Source organism: Mustelus asterias, chromosome 6, assembly GCF_964213995.1.
Source record: "Mustelus asterias chromosome 6, sMusAst1.hap1.1, whole genome shotgun sequence".
In the NCBI taxonomy this organism is placed as follows: domain Eukaryota; kingdom Metazoa; phylum Chordata; class Chondrichthyes; order Carcharhiniformes; family Triakidae; genus Mustelus; species Mustelus asterias.
The window spans coordinates 72,115,542-72,130,972 of record NC_135806.1 but is presented as its reverse complement, the minus strand read 5'-3'; the positions used below and the strand labels follow the sequence as shown (position 1 = coordinate 72,130,972).

Sequence of the window (15,431 nt, the reverse complement as noted above, 5' to 3'; positions counted from 1 at the left end):
AGCGGCTCTCAGGGGTGGGGCTTCCACCTTACTGCGGCCTTTATCGGGCAGATGTCGGAAGGGCAATTCCCTCCATTCCATGTTAGGAATTCCATAGATAATTAAAACATTTTTAAAAATGATATTTCATTTGATATTTTAATCCCATTTAAATGTCCCCATTTTTATTTATCTATAAAGTAATGAAAAAATGATTGATGATTAGTGCTTTTTACATCCAATTTAATGTCGGGCAGAATTCCTTAATCTGATTGGCTGCTTAGCCTGCTTGATGATGTCATTGGCAGCTCCCAACCACCTTCTCAAAGGTAATTCATGATGGGCAGTAAGTGCCAGCCTTGTCAGCGATGCCAACATCCCATGAATAAGAAAGTTCCTCCCAAATGGCGTCTAACATTCCGTCCCAAAACGGGCAACGAAAAAGGGTTCAAGTCCATATGAGAGAGTCAAACTGGAGGGTTTGAGGACACCCATTATAAGAGCCTAAGATTATAGAAAGGAGAAAAGTTCTATCTGGCCATTCAGTTCACCCTGTTGTTTAAGCCCATGTAGGACCATTTTTATAAAAGTTCTGCCACATCACTAATCTTCTTCTCATGCATGTTCAATGATTCCTCACTTTCCATATCTGCTTATCCCTACACAATCTGCTAATAATGTGGAAAGCAACTGGCCATGACTTCCTCTGTCAATGTGACTGTGTAAATGAGTCAAAATAATTATCTCACAAAATTTGGAGGTAACATGGATAAATTATGAATTTAGACAAACCAACGCTGACAGTTTACAAAATTACTACTCAAGCTGACCTAATGATTTTGAACACTGGTTCACATCTAAAAAAAAAGTAATTAAATTCTGGCTTTCCAAAATCTGAACCCCAAATGTGACGCGTAGAATTCAGCCGACCTGTGTTGAAGCCCTCGGTTACTATCCAGGCCCCAGTCGTCTCGGCTGCTTTGATAAGTCCTTTCCCAAAAATTTGTTTCACTTTTGGAGGAAGTTCAAAGTTCTGGCTACCTCCGTGGACAGATATTAGCAGCTTTGGGAGTTCCATCAGCCATTCTTTCAACATCAAATGGAGCAACTGGTGCAGCTCAGTGTCATACGAAACTCTAATATACTGAAGAGAATTCACAGTGAATATAAAATAAAGTATCATGCATTTGTTTTTTGGAAAATCCCCCCTATTATTACTCAACATTATCCCATTCTTGGGGCTGATTATAATATCCTGTTGCATTTTTGAAATAACTTACTTGGAAAATTTAACAGCAAGCCCCCCCGCTGAAAGGTTGCACATATGGGGACAAAATTGTTTTATATTTCTAAAGAGTTTTCGATTGCTTACAGCTTCTCTAAAGATTGTGTAAGGGAAGGAAATGGCAAAATGCAACAGAAATAGAAACAGCAGTAAGTAGGAGTATTGGAGTACCCAACTTGTGCTTGCTGACTGACAGGTTGTAACTGCTGCTGCAGGAGGTGGATATAAGAAAGATTTCCTCTGTTTGTTAGTTCAGGGGATTCTCTCCAAAGGCAGTAATGCCCCAGACCTGACAGAAATCAATAGCCAGCCTCAACATTAGGAAATAAATATGAAAGGAGACAAAGTAGCATGTAGCAAATAAATGGCACAAATATTTAGGTCACGAAGCATTGTCCATCAATCCATTGTAGATTTTCTTGGTTTTACATGTTGTTCTCCCACATAACTTCACAGCTCTTTCCATGGCATCTTATAAACAAGCATACATTCATTGCATTGGTTCCAACTTATAATTGTACAATGTAACTTACATCTGAAAACCTTGCCGATATCCTTCAGGGACTTCACCCATCAAATCACTATAATACCATCTAGCTGCATGATGTATGGTCATTTACTACACCCTAAATGGCATATATCTGTATAAAAGCAAAATACTGTGGATGCTGGAATCTGAAACAAAAACAGAAAAATGCTGGAAAATCTTAGCAGGTCTGACAGCATCTGTGGAGAGAGAGTAGAGCCAATGTTTCGAGTCTAGATGACCCTTCGTCAGAGCTGAGAGGAAAGAGAGTCAGCAGAGATTTATACTATGAGGGTAGGGAGGGGGGTGGAATTAGACAAAGGGAAATTAAATGAGCATGCAGAAGGCTGAGAAGGTGTTGAAAGTATCCATTATGTGATCTGAATGCTTGAATGGCAAAACAAAGGTATAGCTTGCCATAGGACTGCCTGAGAATGTGCATATATCTGTCACTGTCTGGGCAATCTCTCAGTTAATAACATTTGATGAATAGTTCCTTGGTCTTCCAGAACTTAAATATTGCTGAAAAGAGAGACAAGTTTCCAAAGCTTTTTATTACATAAGAATGTTCACAATAAATTATACCACAGGAGAAAAGGCGTTGATTGAAAAAATTGAATCTGGTTAGCCAAGGTGTAGCTATGGAGAACAAAACAGGCAACTGTTGGCTCCCCAAGCTCCTGGGTAATTCAAAAAAGGTTCAAGATTTGAACATATTTGAAGCATTTGTAACAATCTTCAGTGGATGATCCATCTCTGCCTTCTCCAGAGTTCCCCAGCACACAGATGCCAGTCTTTAGCAAATTTGATTCACTCCAATTTTGTGCCCTGACAATATTCCAGCAATAGTTCTGAAGACATGTGCTCCAGAACCAGCTACACCCCCAGCCAAACTGTTCCAGTGCACCCACAACACTGGCATCCTGTCCACAAAAAGCAGGACAAATCCAACCCGGCCAATTACCATCCTATTAGTATACTCTTAATCAATAGCAAAGTAATGAAAGATGTAAACAATGCCATCAAACAGTACCTGTACAGCAGCGACCTGTTCACTGAAGCTCAGTTCAGGTTATGCCGGGGCTACTCAGCTCTGATATCATTTAAGCCTTGGTCCAAACATAAACAAAAGAACTGAACTCAGGAGGTGTGATAAGGTGAACTTGACAGCAAGGTATTTGACCAAGTATGGCATCGAGGAGACCTAGAAAAACTGACGTCAATAGAAATCAGGGGAAAACTCTCCACTGGTTGGAGACATACATGTGCAGGAGACCTTCAGCCTGCTGAGCCTTACAGGTTTCAAGCAGCTAAGGATGTCCACCAAGGTCATCCCAAGCCACACGAGCAGCAAAGTTGGAGGACAGCCATAACACCACAGTTCACAAATGCTTACATTATGTAGATGTAAAGTCTCGTTTCAATTGCACAGCTAAATAAATCTTTAACACTGCTTCTCATTGCCGTGTGACATATCATCTACACCTTGCTCCCTCAATGAACTTGAGATGATGGACTAATCCATTCAGCGCCTCAGCCTTGCCATTGCGCTTTGTACAACTGGGATTCAGGTGATGGAATGCAAAGTGAAAGAGGCAACAGCAGGGCTCATAAAAGGGAAAGCATTTTGACCCTTTCTTGCTTCACAGAATCCCGACAGTACCGATGGAGGCCATTCAGTCCATCGAGCCTGCACCAACAACAATCCCACCCAGGCCCTATCTCTGTAACCCTACGCATTTATCTGACTAATCCCCCTAACATTAGGGGCAAGTTATCATGGCCAATCCACTTAATCCACACATATTCGGAAGAAATGGGAGCACCCAGAGGAAACCCATGCAGACACGGGGACACTGTGCAAACTCCACACAGACAGTCACCCAAGGCCGGAATTGAACCTGGGTCCCTGGCGCTGTGAGGCAGCAGACCACTGTGCCACCATGCCTTGCAATGCCACCGTGCCTCCCCTGCCTTACTGTGCCTTGCCTGTAGTTGAAAGGGTCCGTCATCTTTCAATGTCTGGTCAACTGGCTCCTCCACAGCCTCATCATCAGAGGAGGCATCAAGATCAGTGATGTTCTTCTTATTCAGCGCCTCCCCACTCTGCAATGCCAGTCTGTGTGGTGTAGAAGAGATCACCACAAAAGAAGAGGCCCATACAAAGGCATACTGAAGGCTCCACCAGGTTGGTCTAGGAACCTGGATCATAGCATCAGAAGGTCAGATGCCTGCTTGTTGGTTCCTCAGGTTGACTCATGGCAGGGATTGTATCTTTCCTCGGCACCCGTGTGTTCCTCACAGGCTTGAGTAACCATGTCTTTACTGAATAGTAGTTGTCTAGAGTATCGATCCCTGCAGGCACACATGAGGAGGGAGGAAGAAGTGGAAAACTGTGGCACCTAGGTCTGTCGAAGTATGTAGATCTTGTGGATGCTTCTTGGGAGCTGGGCACACCCCCAAAGGATCCCTTTTCAGTTGTTGCATACCAGTTGGACATTGATGGAATGGAAGTCATTCCTATTTGTGAAGACCACTGGCTGGTTCATGTGTGCAGTCATTGACACCCTGCACCTGGGGGAATCCAGCGATGACTCCAAATTTAATGAGCCTCTCTGCTAACTATCAAGGTCTGTTCTGTGAGCATATGGTCACTGGCCATCTTGAACATAGCATTAGCCATCACCATGATCCACCAATAGGCAGCAGAATGAGAGTTCCCACACATTTCCCAGTGGATCCTTAGAAAGAACTGGAGGTATAGACGTTCAGATCCACAGTGATATTCAGCACCACTGGCACTGGGTGTCCACCAGCTCCCATGGGAATCAGTTCATCCTCCAGCAAAGGTGACAGCCTCCCTGGAGAGCTGCAGCCTTCGCTGACACTCACGCTTGGACATCTCGAGGGAGTTCAGCCTCAGGCAGTAAACTCTCTCCTGGGGATTGGCTCTTCTGCAAGCAGGTGACTATTGGCATGTCCTTCTGCAGGGTACCCACCATGACGCTGGCCCTCTTGCCGGTCCTGAGGTTCCTCATGCAACTTCCCTAGCACCTCCTTCTGAACTGCCACTCCTCTTGAACAGAGGCTCTCAGTTCTGGATAAATGAGGCCCAAGACAGGAAGCTTTTAGCTTTTCTTTCATTTCGAGGCGTTTTGTCTAGATTCCCCTAACCCCTACCATCCCTGTCAAAGAAGCCTTTCTCCGAGTCGTTTCTTTGGAGTAAGTAACATTGCCCCATGTGACTCTGGTAGCACCCTCCCTCAGTATTGGCATCCTCTCCCCACTTCTGCCAGCCTCTCTCACTCTGGCAGTATGATCTGTGGATTACCTTTTCAGCCACTGCATGCCGGCTCTCTTGATAGTTTTCTGAGAGTGCCAGCACATACTGTGGCTTGCTAGCTGCCTTGTTTAACCAGATGAGGCTCTGATGTCTCATAATCTCTATGCAGCATCAGTAAAATACTAAATGTGCTGTAAAATTGCATTTAATTGGCCTTTCAGCAATGTTAATTGGTGTCCTGTCAGATCAACGTGCAAAGGCCAACCTCTATCGTTCATGTCATTAGTAAAATCCAGAAGTGATATAAAGATGTCAGATTTCCAGCCAAATGCCGTCCGTTCCCATTTTACACCAACACCATCACTGAACCAGTAAAATTCTGGTCATTGTTTCTTTTCTGTCCTTGTAGGCCTGGATGAACCAACCGCAATTGGCCTGGAATATGAGGGCATCACCCTGCATCATTCTTCAACACGTTCAAACACCAGCACAGTTAGTCTTTGCAGATGATGCTGGGAATGAACTTACGAAGGTAGCACCTGAGTGAGTGACAGTGGACAGGCAAGAAAGAGCAAATGGGGGTAGAAGGGAGGAGCCAAGATCTGCCAGTTGGGAAGAGCTAAGGTTCCTGTGGATATTGTGGCTCCCTAAACTCCTCTGTCAAAATTGCTATTGGAAAGGTTCTTTTTCAACTGTAATAAAAACAAAAGATGCTAGAAATACTCAGCAGGTCAGGCAGCATCTGTGGAGAGGAACAGAGTTAGCATTTCAGGTAACCAGAGCTCAATTGCTTTTGTCTTTTTCAAATGTCCTTTTTTTGTCTGTTCTACTAAAGTACTGTAAATCTTTCAATACCTGAAAGACAATATTAGACAATAATAGGCAATAATAATAGACTACTTCTGCGACTTTTTGTAAAAACTTAACATATTGGGAAAGCAAAAATTGTCCCTCCCAAAAGAAAATTCATATCTCGCTAGATTTTACACCTAGATCAGAAATTGAACTTTATCCATTACCCTCTGCACCAGAATTCTCATTTTATGCTTCTGTCACACAGAAATCTGTACTAGAAGAACTAAATTATTAAACATGTCACACCACTAATAAAAAGTTTTGACATACTGGAAAAAAATTCTATATTAAAAGCACAGCACTATAAAGATTTCTCTCATGAGGACTGGTGGAACACTCCTTCTCCTTCTGGCCCACAAGAAAATATGAAATTAAATTTTAAGATTTATCTGCATTCGTCTCTCCTAAAGGGGAAGCTGTCACTCTTTGTCAAATTAGACCGACAACGAGAATTGCAGTTGGGACCTGACCCATGATTTGCATAGGTATCGAAAGACTCTGCATCTTTCCTTTGAGCGTCCCACTTGCCTGAACAATGGGAATGTGACGGTAAGGCTGCGGAGTCGAAGTGGCTAACTGCCTCCCTACCTGGACCAAGCAGGGTTAGTTAAAATCAGGACCAATTATAGACAATCGTTAGGGAGCATCAAATGCTAATGAGAGACGGTGGCACCTTGGATGATTCCCTGTCCCTTCTGTCTGTTTGGAGTTTAAACATTCTCCCCATGTCTGCGTGGATTTCTTCTGGGTACTCCAGTTTCCTCCCACAGGTTAGGTGGATTGGCCATGCTAAATTGTCCCTTAGTGTCCAAAGATGTGTAGATTAGGTGGATTGGCCATGGTAAACGAACAGGGTTATGGGTATAGGGCAGGGGGGGTGGGCCTGGGCATGATATTCTATCGGACAGTCGGCATAAACGATGGCCAAATGGCCTCCTTCTACACTATAAAGATTCTATGGTTCTCTACTACCTGTGAAATGCAACCAACCTTAGCACGATAGGAATAAGCACCATCCTGGAAGTCTACGGTACCAAAGGCATCAGTTGGACTTGCTATGGTGTGTTTATGAACACACCACTCCTCCTGCCCCTCATCCCGGGCTGATAAATAGACTGGTAAGTTGCTATCTAAGCCAGGGTGATCACCAACCAGCCGACCACAGCAGCATCTGTATTCAAAGCACAAGGATCAAAGTCAACATTAAAACTGCAGAGCTTTATTTCGAACGATGTAACTTCAGAGGCATCAGATGTTCCCAAAGTCTGCTTAGAGCAGCAATTTCATGAAATACACTGTAACCTGTCCAGTCCAAAATGCTTATGACCCAGTCATTTCTGGATTTTGGAATGTTCTGGATAACATTAGAATGCCTGACCACATGTGTGAACCAGAAAACATCTGAAATATGAAACAGTGATAAAACATTATAAATTGTTTTACTTATCCAAATACTGTATCTTCCAGGTTTCTGTTCTCAAAGTATAATAGAAAAAATTATGCTTGGGTCTATTCAAAAGATTCCCTTCTGTCTGTTTGGAGTTTGAACGTTCTCCCCATGTCTGCTTGTGTTCCCGAATATTAGCTTTCTGGGCTGGAGAGGTTACAGTTGTTGCAGTGTGTTCGATGCCATCCAGAAGGCGTTAATGATGTTGTTGTAGTTTTAAGTAGGTTAAGTATATGTATTCATTAACTACAAGAAGCAAGTACATATATACAGTGAAGGGTTCAAACTTGGAACTTGCGCACACATCTCTGTCCAACACTAGACTGACTCCGAGTGTAGGTCAAATGTTCTTTTACATCACTTTGTGACTGGTATTGTACTCAGTCTCACATTAACCCCTTGTGTACCAGACCCCTATATGACAACAATGTACCTTTAAATATTTATCCAAAGTACTTCATCCTTTTTAAGTAAGCAATAGATGAACAAAATCATCAAGTGATGAATTAGTCCAGTTTAAAATGTATTATGCTCAGCAATGCCATTTATATATTTGGGACAGACTATAAATTATGCAGTAAAATCTGGATATCTGAATTTTATTAATTTGTCTTAAGAGAAAAATCAGCCAGTAAATGGAATTTTGTTTTAGCGGGGAAATAAAGGAGTACTTTGGAAAGAATACATTTGTTCAATACTTCTCTTCAAATAGGTGTCATTTGTGAGTGTATTTGTGCATTCCTGGTCACCTGCATTCTCCCTCTGCATCAAAGCAACTACAATAGAATACAGGCTCACTTTTTCCTTTAGTACCCAGCCTATCTGGAGAGATGTGGAACTAGCTACAGCTACTGAAGCAATCCATCAAAAATCTCAGGCCTTATAATTTCACAGCTGTAATCACAGTGGCAATGCCAAGATCGTACCCAATAGTGCCTTTTAGCAGTGATCTTTGCCTTAGTTCTTAAAGGGCAGTGAAAAGGCACCCCATTTGTACAGGACAAGTAAATGCAAACGCTAGTTCAGCTGTATCTTTCATACACACCCACTGTATTAATCCAGCAATTTAGACAGCCGCCATTAATCAATTAAAGGGTTGTTCACATGTTTCCCACGATTTCTTTGGAAAGTTTCTGGTCTTTGCTTCTAATCCCCTGCCTCATCCCTCCCCACCCCCCACATGGACACAGTTAACATCAGTAACATAGGCCTATGTGAAAAGTGCAAGCCTGAATCCATGATGTTATTTGTGGGGTGCCACTATACTGCTATAATTATTCAACAATTATAAAATTTTGCTTCAGTTATGTTCTATGTATATACACTGCAATCGCTCTGATGACAACGAAAATCAGATGTTGAAGATTCCGCTCCCCAACCATCCCTTCATTGCTCTTGCTGTAAAAACGCTCAAATTCATCAGCTCAAATCTCTTTCATACACCTACCAATGACTGCAGTTATTCCAGTAAAGGAAGGCAACTTAAATTCTCCCCCTTGGGCATTCACGCTCTCCAGATACAAAAGTCAAGACAGCATGTATTTGCCTCCAGCAATCCCAGTGCCCATCTCAATCGAGTTGCTGAGTTTCAAATTAAGGGAACCCCCAATTAATCAAATTACTTTCTGTGAGTAGAGTGCATACTGAATGTCATAATATTATCTTATATTACTGATGCAAAGTACTTACTCAGTTCCTCCACCACTCTTTGCTCCCTATTACTACTTTGCCAGCATCATTTTCCAGTGGTCCAATGTCCACTGTTGCCTCTCTCTTACCCTTTATATATCTAAAAAAACTTTTGCAATCTTCCCTTATTTTACCAGCTAGCTTACCCTCATATTTCATCTTCTCCCCCCTTATTTCTTTTTTAGTTGTCCTTTGTTGGTCTGTAAAGGCTTCCCAATCCCCTGGCTTCCCATTAATCTTTGCCACATAATATGCTTTTTTTTTGCTTTTATGCTGTCCCTGACTTCCCTCGTCAGCCATGACTGCCTCATCCTCCTCTTTATACATTTCTTCTTCCTTGGGATGAAATTTTGCTGTGTCTCCTGAATTACTCCCAGAAACTCCTGCCACTGTTGTTCCATCATTTTTCCTGCTAAGCTCCTCTCCCAGTCAACTCTGGCCAGCTCCTCCCTCATGCCTTTGTAGTTTCCTTTACTCAACTGCAATACCATTACATTTGATTCCAGCTTCTCCCGCTCAAATTGCAAGGTGAATTCTATCATATTATGGTCCATTCCTCCTAAGGGTTCCTTCATTTTAGGATTCCTCATCAAGTCTGGCTCATTACACATCACCAAAGCCAGAACTGCATGTTCCCTACTGGGTTCCAGCACAAGCTGCTCCAAAAAGCCATTTTATAGACATTCCACAAATTCCTTTTCTTGGGATCCACCACCAACCTGACTTTCCCAACCCACCTACATACTGAAGTCCCCCATGATCATTGTAACCTTTCCCTTCTGACAGGCCTTTTTCATCTCCTGGTATATCCTGTGCCCCACATCCTGACTACTGCTCAGAGGCCTGCACATCATGGTCTTTTTACCTTTCCGGTTCTGTCCTTTTGATAGGATGTGTATCCTTGGATATTTAGCTCCCAGCCCTGATCTCCTTTCTGCCACATCTCTGTGATGCCCACAACATCGTACCCGCCAATTTCAAACAGCGCTACAAGTTCATTTACTTTATTTCGCATGCTGCGCACATTAAAATACAACACCCTCAGTCCTGCATTACCCACCCCCCTTCTCATTGTCATCTCCTTATCTGCTGTGCCTGAAGTTAGATTCAAAACCCTTTCCAAACATTCTGTCCTACTTTTGTTCTGGAGACTTTAATAACTTCTCCTGAGCTCTCCTTCCTTTTAACTCTTTTTGTAATTTTCCATGCAGGTGAACCCACCCTCCAAAATGCTCACCTGCTTTGTTTCTCATTAACTATCATACTTCTTGCAATTTTATCCTTCCCTTCCCCCCACTTACATAGAAACTAGAAGTAGGAGTAGGCCATTCAGCACTTCGAGCCTGCTCCGCCATTCATTTTGATCATGGCTGATCATCAAATTCGATATCCTTATCCCCCTCCACCCCTCCCATATTCTTTGATCCCTTTAGCCCCAAGAGCAATATCTAATTTCTTCTTGAAATCAGACAACGTTTTGATCTCAACTACACTCTGTGGCAGTGAATTCCACACATTCACCCTCTGGGTGAAGAAATTTTTCCTCACCTCAGTCTTTATGTACCAGATGCCTATATGACAACAACGTACCTTTAGATATTTACCTAAAGTATTTCATCCTTTTTAAGTTAGCAATAGGTGAACAAAATCATCAAGTGATGAATTAGTCCAGTTTAAAATGTATTATGCTCAGCAATGCCATTTATATATTTGGGACAGACTATAAATAAGGTTTACCCCTTATCCTGAAACAATGACCCCTAGTTCTGGACTCCCCCACCATTGGGAACATTCTTTCTGAATCTACTCTGTCTAACCCTGTTAGAAAATTATAAGTTTCTATGAGATCTCCTCTCACTCTTCTAAACTCCAGTGGATACAATCCTAACTGACTTAATCTCTCCTCATATGACAGACCTGCCATTCCAGGAATCAGCCTGGTAAACCTTTTCTCTGCTCCCTCTATAGCAAGGACATCCTTCCTCAGATAAGGACACCAAAACTGCACACAATACTCCAGGTGCAGCCTCACCAATGCCCTATAAAATTGCAGCAAAACATGCCTATCCCTATACTTAAATCCTCTCGCTATGAAGGCTAACATACCATTTGCCCTTTTTACAGCCTGCTGTACTTGCACGCTTACTTTCGGCAACTGATGCACAAGCACTCCAAGGTCTCATTGAGTATCCACCTCTCTCAATTTACACCCATTCAAGTAATAATCTGTCTTCCTATTATTGCTACCAAAGTGGATAACATCACATTTATCCACATTGCACTGCGCATCTGCCATGCAGATGCCCACACACTCAGCCTGTCCAAATCATGCTGAAGCATCTCTGCATTCTCCTCACAGCTCACCCTCCAACCCAACTTTGTATCACCTGCAAATTTGGAGATAATACATTCAGTTCTGTCTTCCAAATCATTAATATATAATGTGAACAATCGGGGTCCTAGCACCGATCCCTGCGGAACCCCACTAGTTACTGACTGCTAATCAGAAAAAGACCCATTTATGCCAACTCTTTGCTTTCTATCTGCTAACCAGCTTTTTATCCATTTCAATTCACCCTGTGTCTATATGGTTTCTTCCGGGTACTTCGGTTTCCTCCCACAGTCCAAAGATGTGCGGGTTAGGGGGATGGCCATGCTAAATGCCCCTTAGTGTCAGTGGAACCAGCTAGGGGAAATGCATGGGGTTTTGGGGATAGGGCCTGCATGGGATTGTGGTCGGTGCAGACTCGAGGGGCTGAATGGCCTCCTTCTGCACTGCAGGGATTGTAAGACATTACCTGCAATTCCATTTGTTTTAGCTTTACGTAGTAGTCTGCTATGTGAGACCTTGTCAAAAGCATTCTGAAAGTCTAATTAAACCACTTCCACTGGTTTTCCTCAGTCAACTCGACCTGTTACATCCTCAAAGAATTCCAATAGATTCATCAAGCATGATTTCCCTTTCGTAAATCTGTGTTGATTTTGTCTGACCACTGCCTTCCAAATGCCAAGTTATGAAATCCTTGATAATAGGTTCTAGCAACTTCCCCAGTACCGATGTTAGGCTCACTGGTCCATGGTTCCCTGTTTTCCCTCTACCTCCTTTTTTGAATGGCGGACTTACATTAGCTACCCTTCAATCACACTTGCTCATGAAAGAGTTAAAAGTAGAACGGTGTTTATAGCATTAGTCTTTATAAGCTATTGCCTTCAGTTAGTGGTGCTTGCTTTGTTTAATTTCTTTGTATACATACAATAAAGTTTGCTTTTATTAAAACTTTGTGGCGTAGCTCTGTCAGTTAATTGCTGGATATTTGGATTTCTTCTTTTATTGTTAACAGTCCTTAACAGGATCATAACACTGCCCTATTGAAGGTTCCTGATATCAAAAGGAGTTGAGTCCAGTGGTAGGGCTTCCTGCATTGGATTTTCCATGGTTCCAGCCTCCTTTCTACCCACCAACTGGGAAGAAACCAGAATGCAGGTCAGTGTAGGAGAAGAATTGGTGTTTCTTATCAGGGTTTCTGGAATAAAGTAAAGACCTGGATAACTTTAGAAGATAGCTTCCTGGAAATTTTAATTGTCTTACAAAGTGTTAGTTGATGGTGTTCACTCCCCCACCTCCTCACCTCACCCCCCCCCCCCCGCATCCAGCAACAACTTACGATCCCACTCCCCCAGCTGGCGCCCAATGTATGGCCATAATGGGATGGGGACCAACTAAAATTATTTAGAGTAGGTAACCTCATCCTGACCTTGGATATCTTGGATACTCCATTAGAATAAGGAACAAAGGTCAACAACAGAACAGCATTTCCACTCTGCTAAACTTACAGAAAAGCAACAGGTCTGAGAATTCCTCGCTTCTTCATCTGTGATTCAGACTTCCGATATATTGCTTATAAAAATATTGTGCTAAATAATAAAATTAGAAGGTTGCCTTACCTCACCAGGTTCTGGCAAATCTGACATCCTGGGAGACACCTGCCATAAATGAAAAATTGACTTAATTAACACAATGTTTTTGTGCAATAACCAGTCTAGTCATAAACTAGTAAAAATCAGTGGCAGTTTTAAACTGGCTTTCTATTTCTTCCATTTAATGAATTTGTATTCAAAGTTCCAGAATAAAATGCCTTCCACTAATGGTCTCAGTGCCACCATTAAATATTGTCATATTGGGTGGAACACTGTTTTGGAAAGTACATCATCCTCTACAATGTCTTCGCGATGTATTGTGGCACCAACCTCAGAATAGCAATCGTTCCCTCACCACTATGTTTCAATTTTCACTAGCAACCATCCTTGTAGCCTCTCTGATTACTGATGTATTACTGAGTGGAAATTCTTATGTACTGTGGATCAAGTACCAATTACAATTGGATTGTGGATGACCCGATGCTATCAGCAGAAGGAAAAGTCTTTTATCTTACCAGGCGGGGCTGAATACAGACTTGGGGCCCACAAGAGAAAGAACTGTCTGCTAAAGATATTAGTCAGATACATTTTCAGCTCCTAATACACAGGCGTAGAACAGGCACAGGAGGCCAGGGGTTAGGGAAAGCTGATTCAGATTTATATGCCAAAACCTGCATCACTTTAGCATCTGAAATATATTGTAGCAGACACTTTAAAGTGGTCTGATGAAAAGCAACCATGGTTTTATTTAATTGAAGGCTATTATGATTTTCTGTGGTCTTTAAGACCCCAGTCTGTGATGCGCGATTAAATCACTCGGGAGGCTAGATTGTACCCGGGAAATAAAGGCTTTTATTACTGACAAGAATGGAGCACACTATATACAATACAATCCCAGACTAAAGGGTCACCAGGCAGTGCAGTGACCTTTATACTTCCCCTGGTAGGCGGAGCCAACTGGAGTGTACCACAGAACAATATCAACAGGTAGAACAGCCCAACCCTAACACCAACAGTAACTACAGTAACATATCTACAAACACCCATAGTGCTGACCATCCATGGCTCAGCACTCATAGTGGTAACCAACTACGGTTCACCACAGTCTGAGAGATGGATGAGGCATTGGTCTCTCTGCTAGGTGCCCGTCCATCAATGGTGAGCTGTGAGGTCCAAACATACCTCGCATTGGTGGATGAGCTGCCTGTTGTCTCTGTATGCTCCTCTCACAGCGCTCTGGATGAGGACAGCAGCATCTCCACCAGTGACCATGGCACTGTCTGAGGCGGTCATGAATGAGGAGTGCCCAGCCATGTTGCCGGGCACACCCTCACAGGTGGATTCCGCTCAGGCACCGCCATACACTGAATAACTGCCAAGGTCATCATTGCTGACACAACAGCAGAGTCAGCAATCTGCCTCCAATGCTGCTGCCAGCGAGGGGGGAGCTCCAAGATGTAGCACTCAGAAGCATAAGTTCAAGGCGCTTTGAGCATAAGATGAGGTTTTTATGAGTGACATTTGTTCACTTCATCAATGTAATGTATTGTTTTTGTGTAACTGTGACAATGTTTTATGTTTTGTTCCTTGCTTGCAGCTCTGGTAAAAATATAAATCAAGATTTGTTTCAATGCCCTGAGTGTCCTTCATGTTCTCCACAGGTGCAGGACTCTTCAATGCCTATGATAGATGGCAGGGACAGCAAATTTTATTACAGAGGATAGGGCCTGGGTGGGATTGTTGTCGGTGCAGGGTCGATGGATCGAATGGCCTCCTTCTGCACTGAAGGGATCCTATGATTCTATGAGGTGACACTGGGGTCAGTACATTGTATTCTCAGAAATGTGTTGCACTAAGATGGAAGCCAGACCTCAGCACCCTAACTGAAGGAGTGTTAAATCAAGGTGTTCCTGGTGTCCTTGCCTCTCAAAGGTTCATCATATCTGCCTCCTTGTTCTCACCCTGTGCCTGTCCGGGGTCCTCATCAGATCCATTTATAGAGTCTTCCTCTCAGGCATGTGAATCATAGAATAGAATAGAATCATAGAGTCGCTATAGTGCAGAAGGAGGCCATTCGGCCCATCGAGCCTGTGCCAGCAACTGTCCCACCCAGGTCCTATCCCCGTAATCCCATGTATTTACCCTGCTCATCCCCCAGGCACTAAGGGGCAATTTAGCATGGCCAATCATCCTAACCCACACATCTTTGGAGTGTGGGAGGAAACTGGAGCTCCCAGAGAAAACCCATGCAGACATGGGGAGAACATGCAAACGCCGCACAGAAAATGACCCGAGGCCTTAATTGAATCTGGGTCCATGGCGCTGTTAGGCAGCAATGCTGACCATTGTACCACCGTGCTCCGTGTGGAGCTACCTCAGCATCTCCATCTTCAAATGGGTCCCGGGGTACTCTTCTGCCAGTGCCAGGTTGTGCAGAGTGCAACAGACC

General features: G+C 43.1%; 1 protein-coding gene across 1 annotated transcript in view; it reads right to left on the bottom strand.

Moving 5' to 3' along the window:
- The window catches only part of trpm6 (transient receptor potential cation channel, subfamily M, member 6), a 159,811-nt gene that overhangs the window by 121,824 nt on the left and 22,556 nt on the right, over positions 1-15,431 (bottom strand). Inside the window, exons 3-5 of the mRNA XM_078213871.1 lie at positions 13,010-13,048; positions 6,919-7,099; positions 910-1,123 (exon numbers count right to left, since the gene is read on the bottom strand). Coding sequence (XP_078069997.1) covers positions 910-1,123; positions 6,919-7,099; positions 13,010-13,048 — 434 coding nt within the window. The remainder of the gene's footprint in view (positions 1-909; positions 1,124-6,918; positions 7,100-13,009; positions 13,049-15,431) is intronic.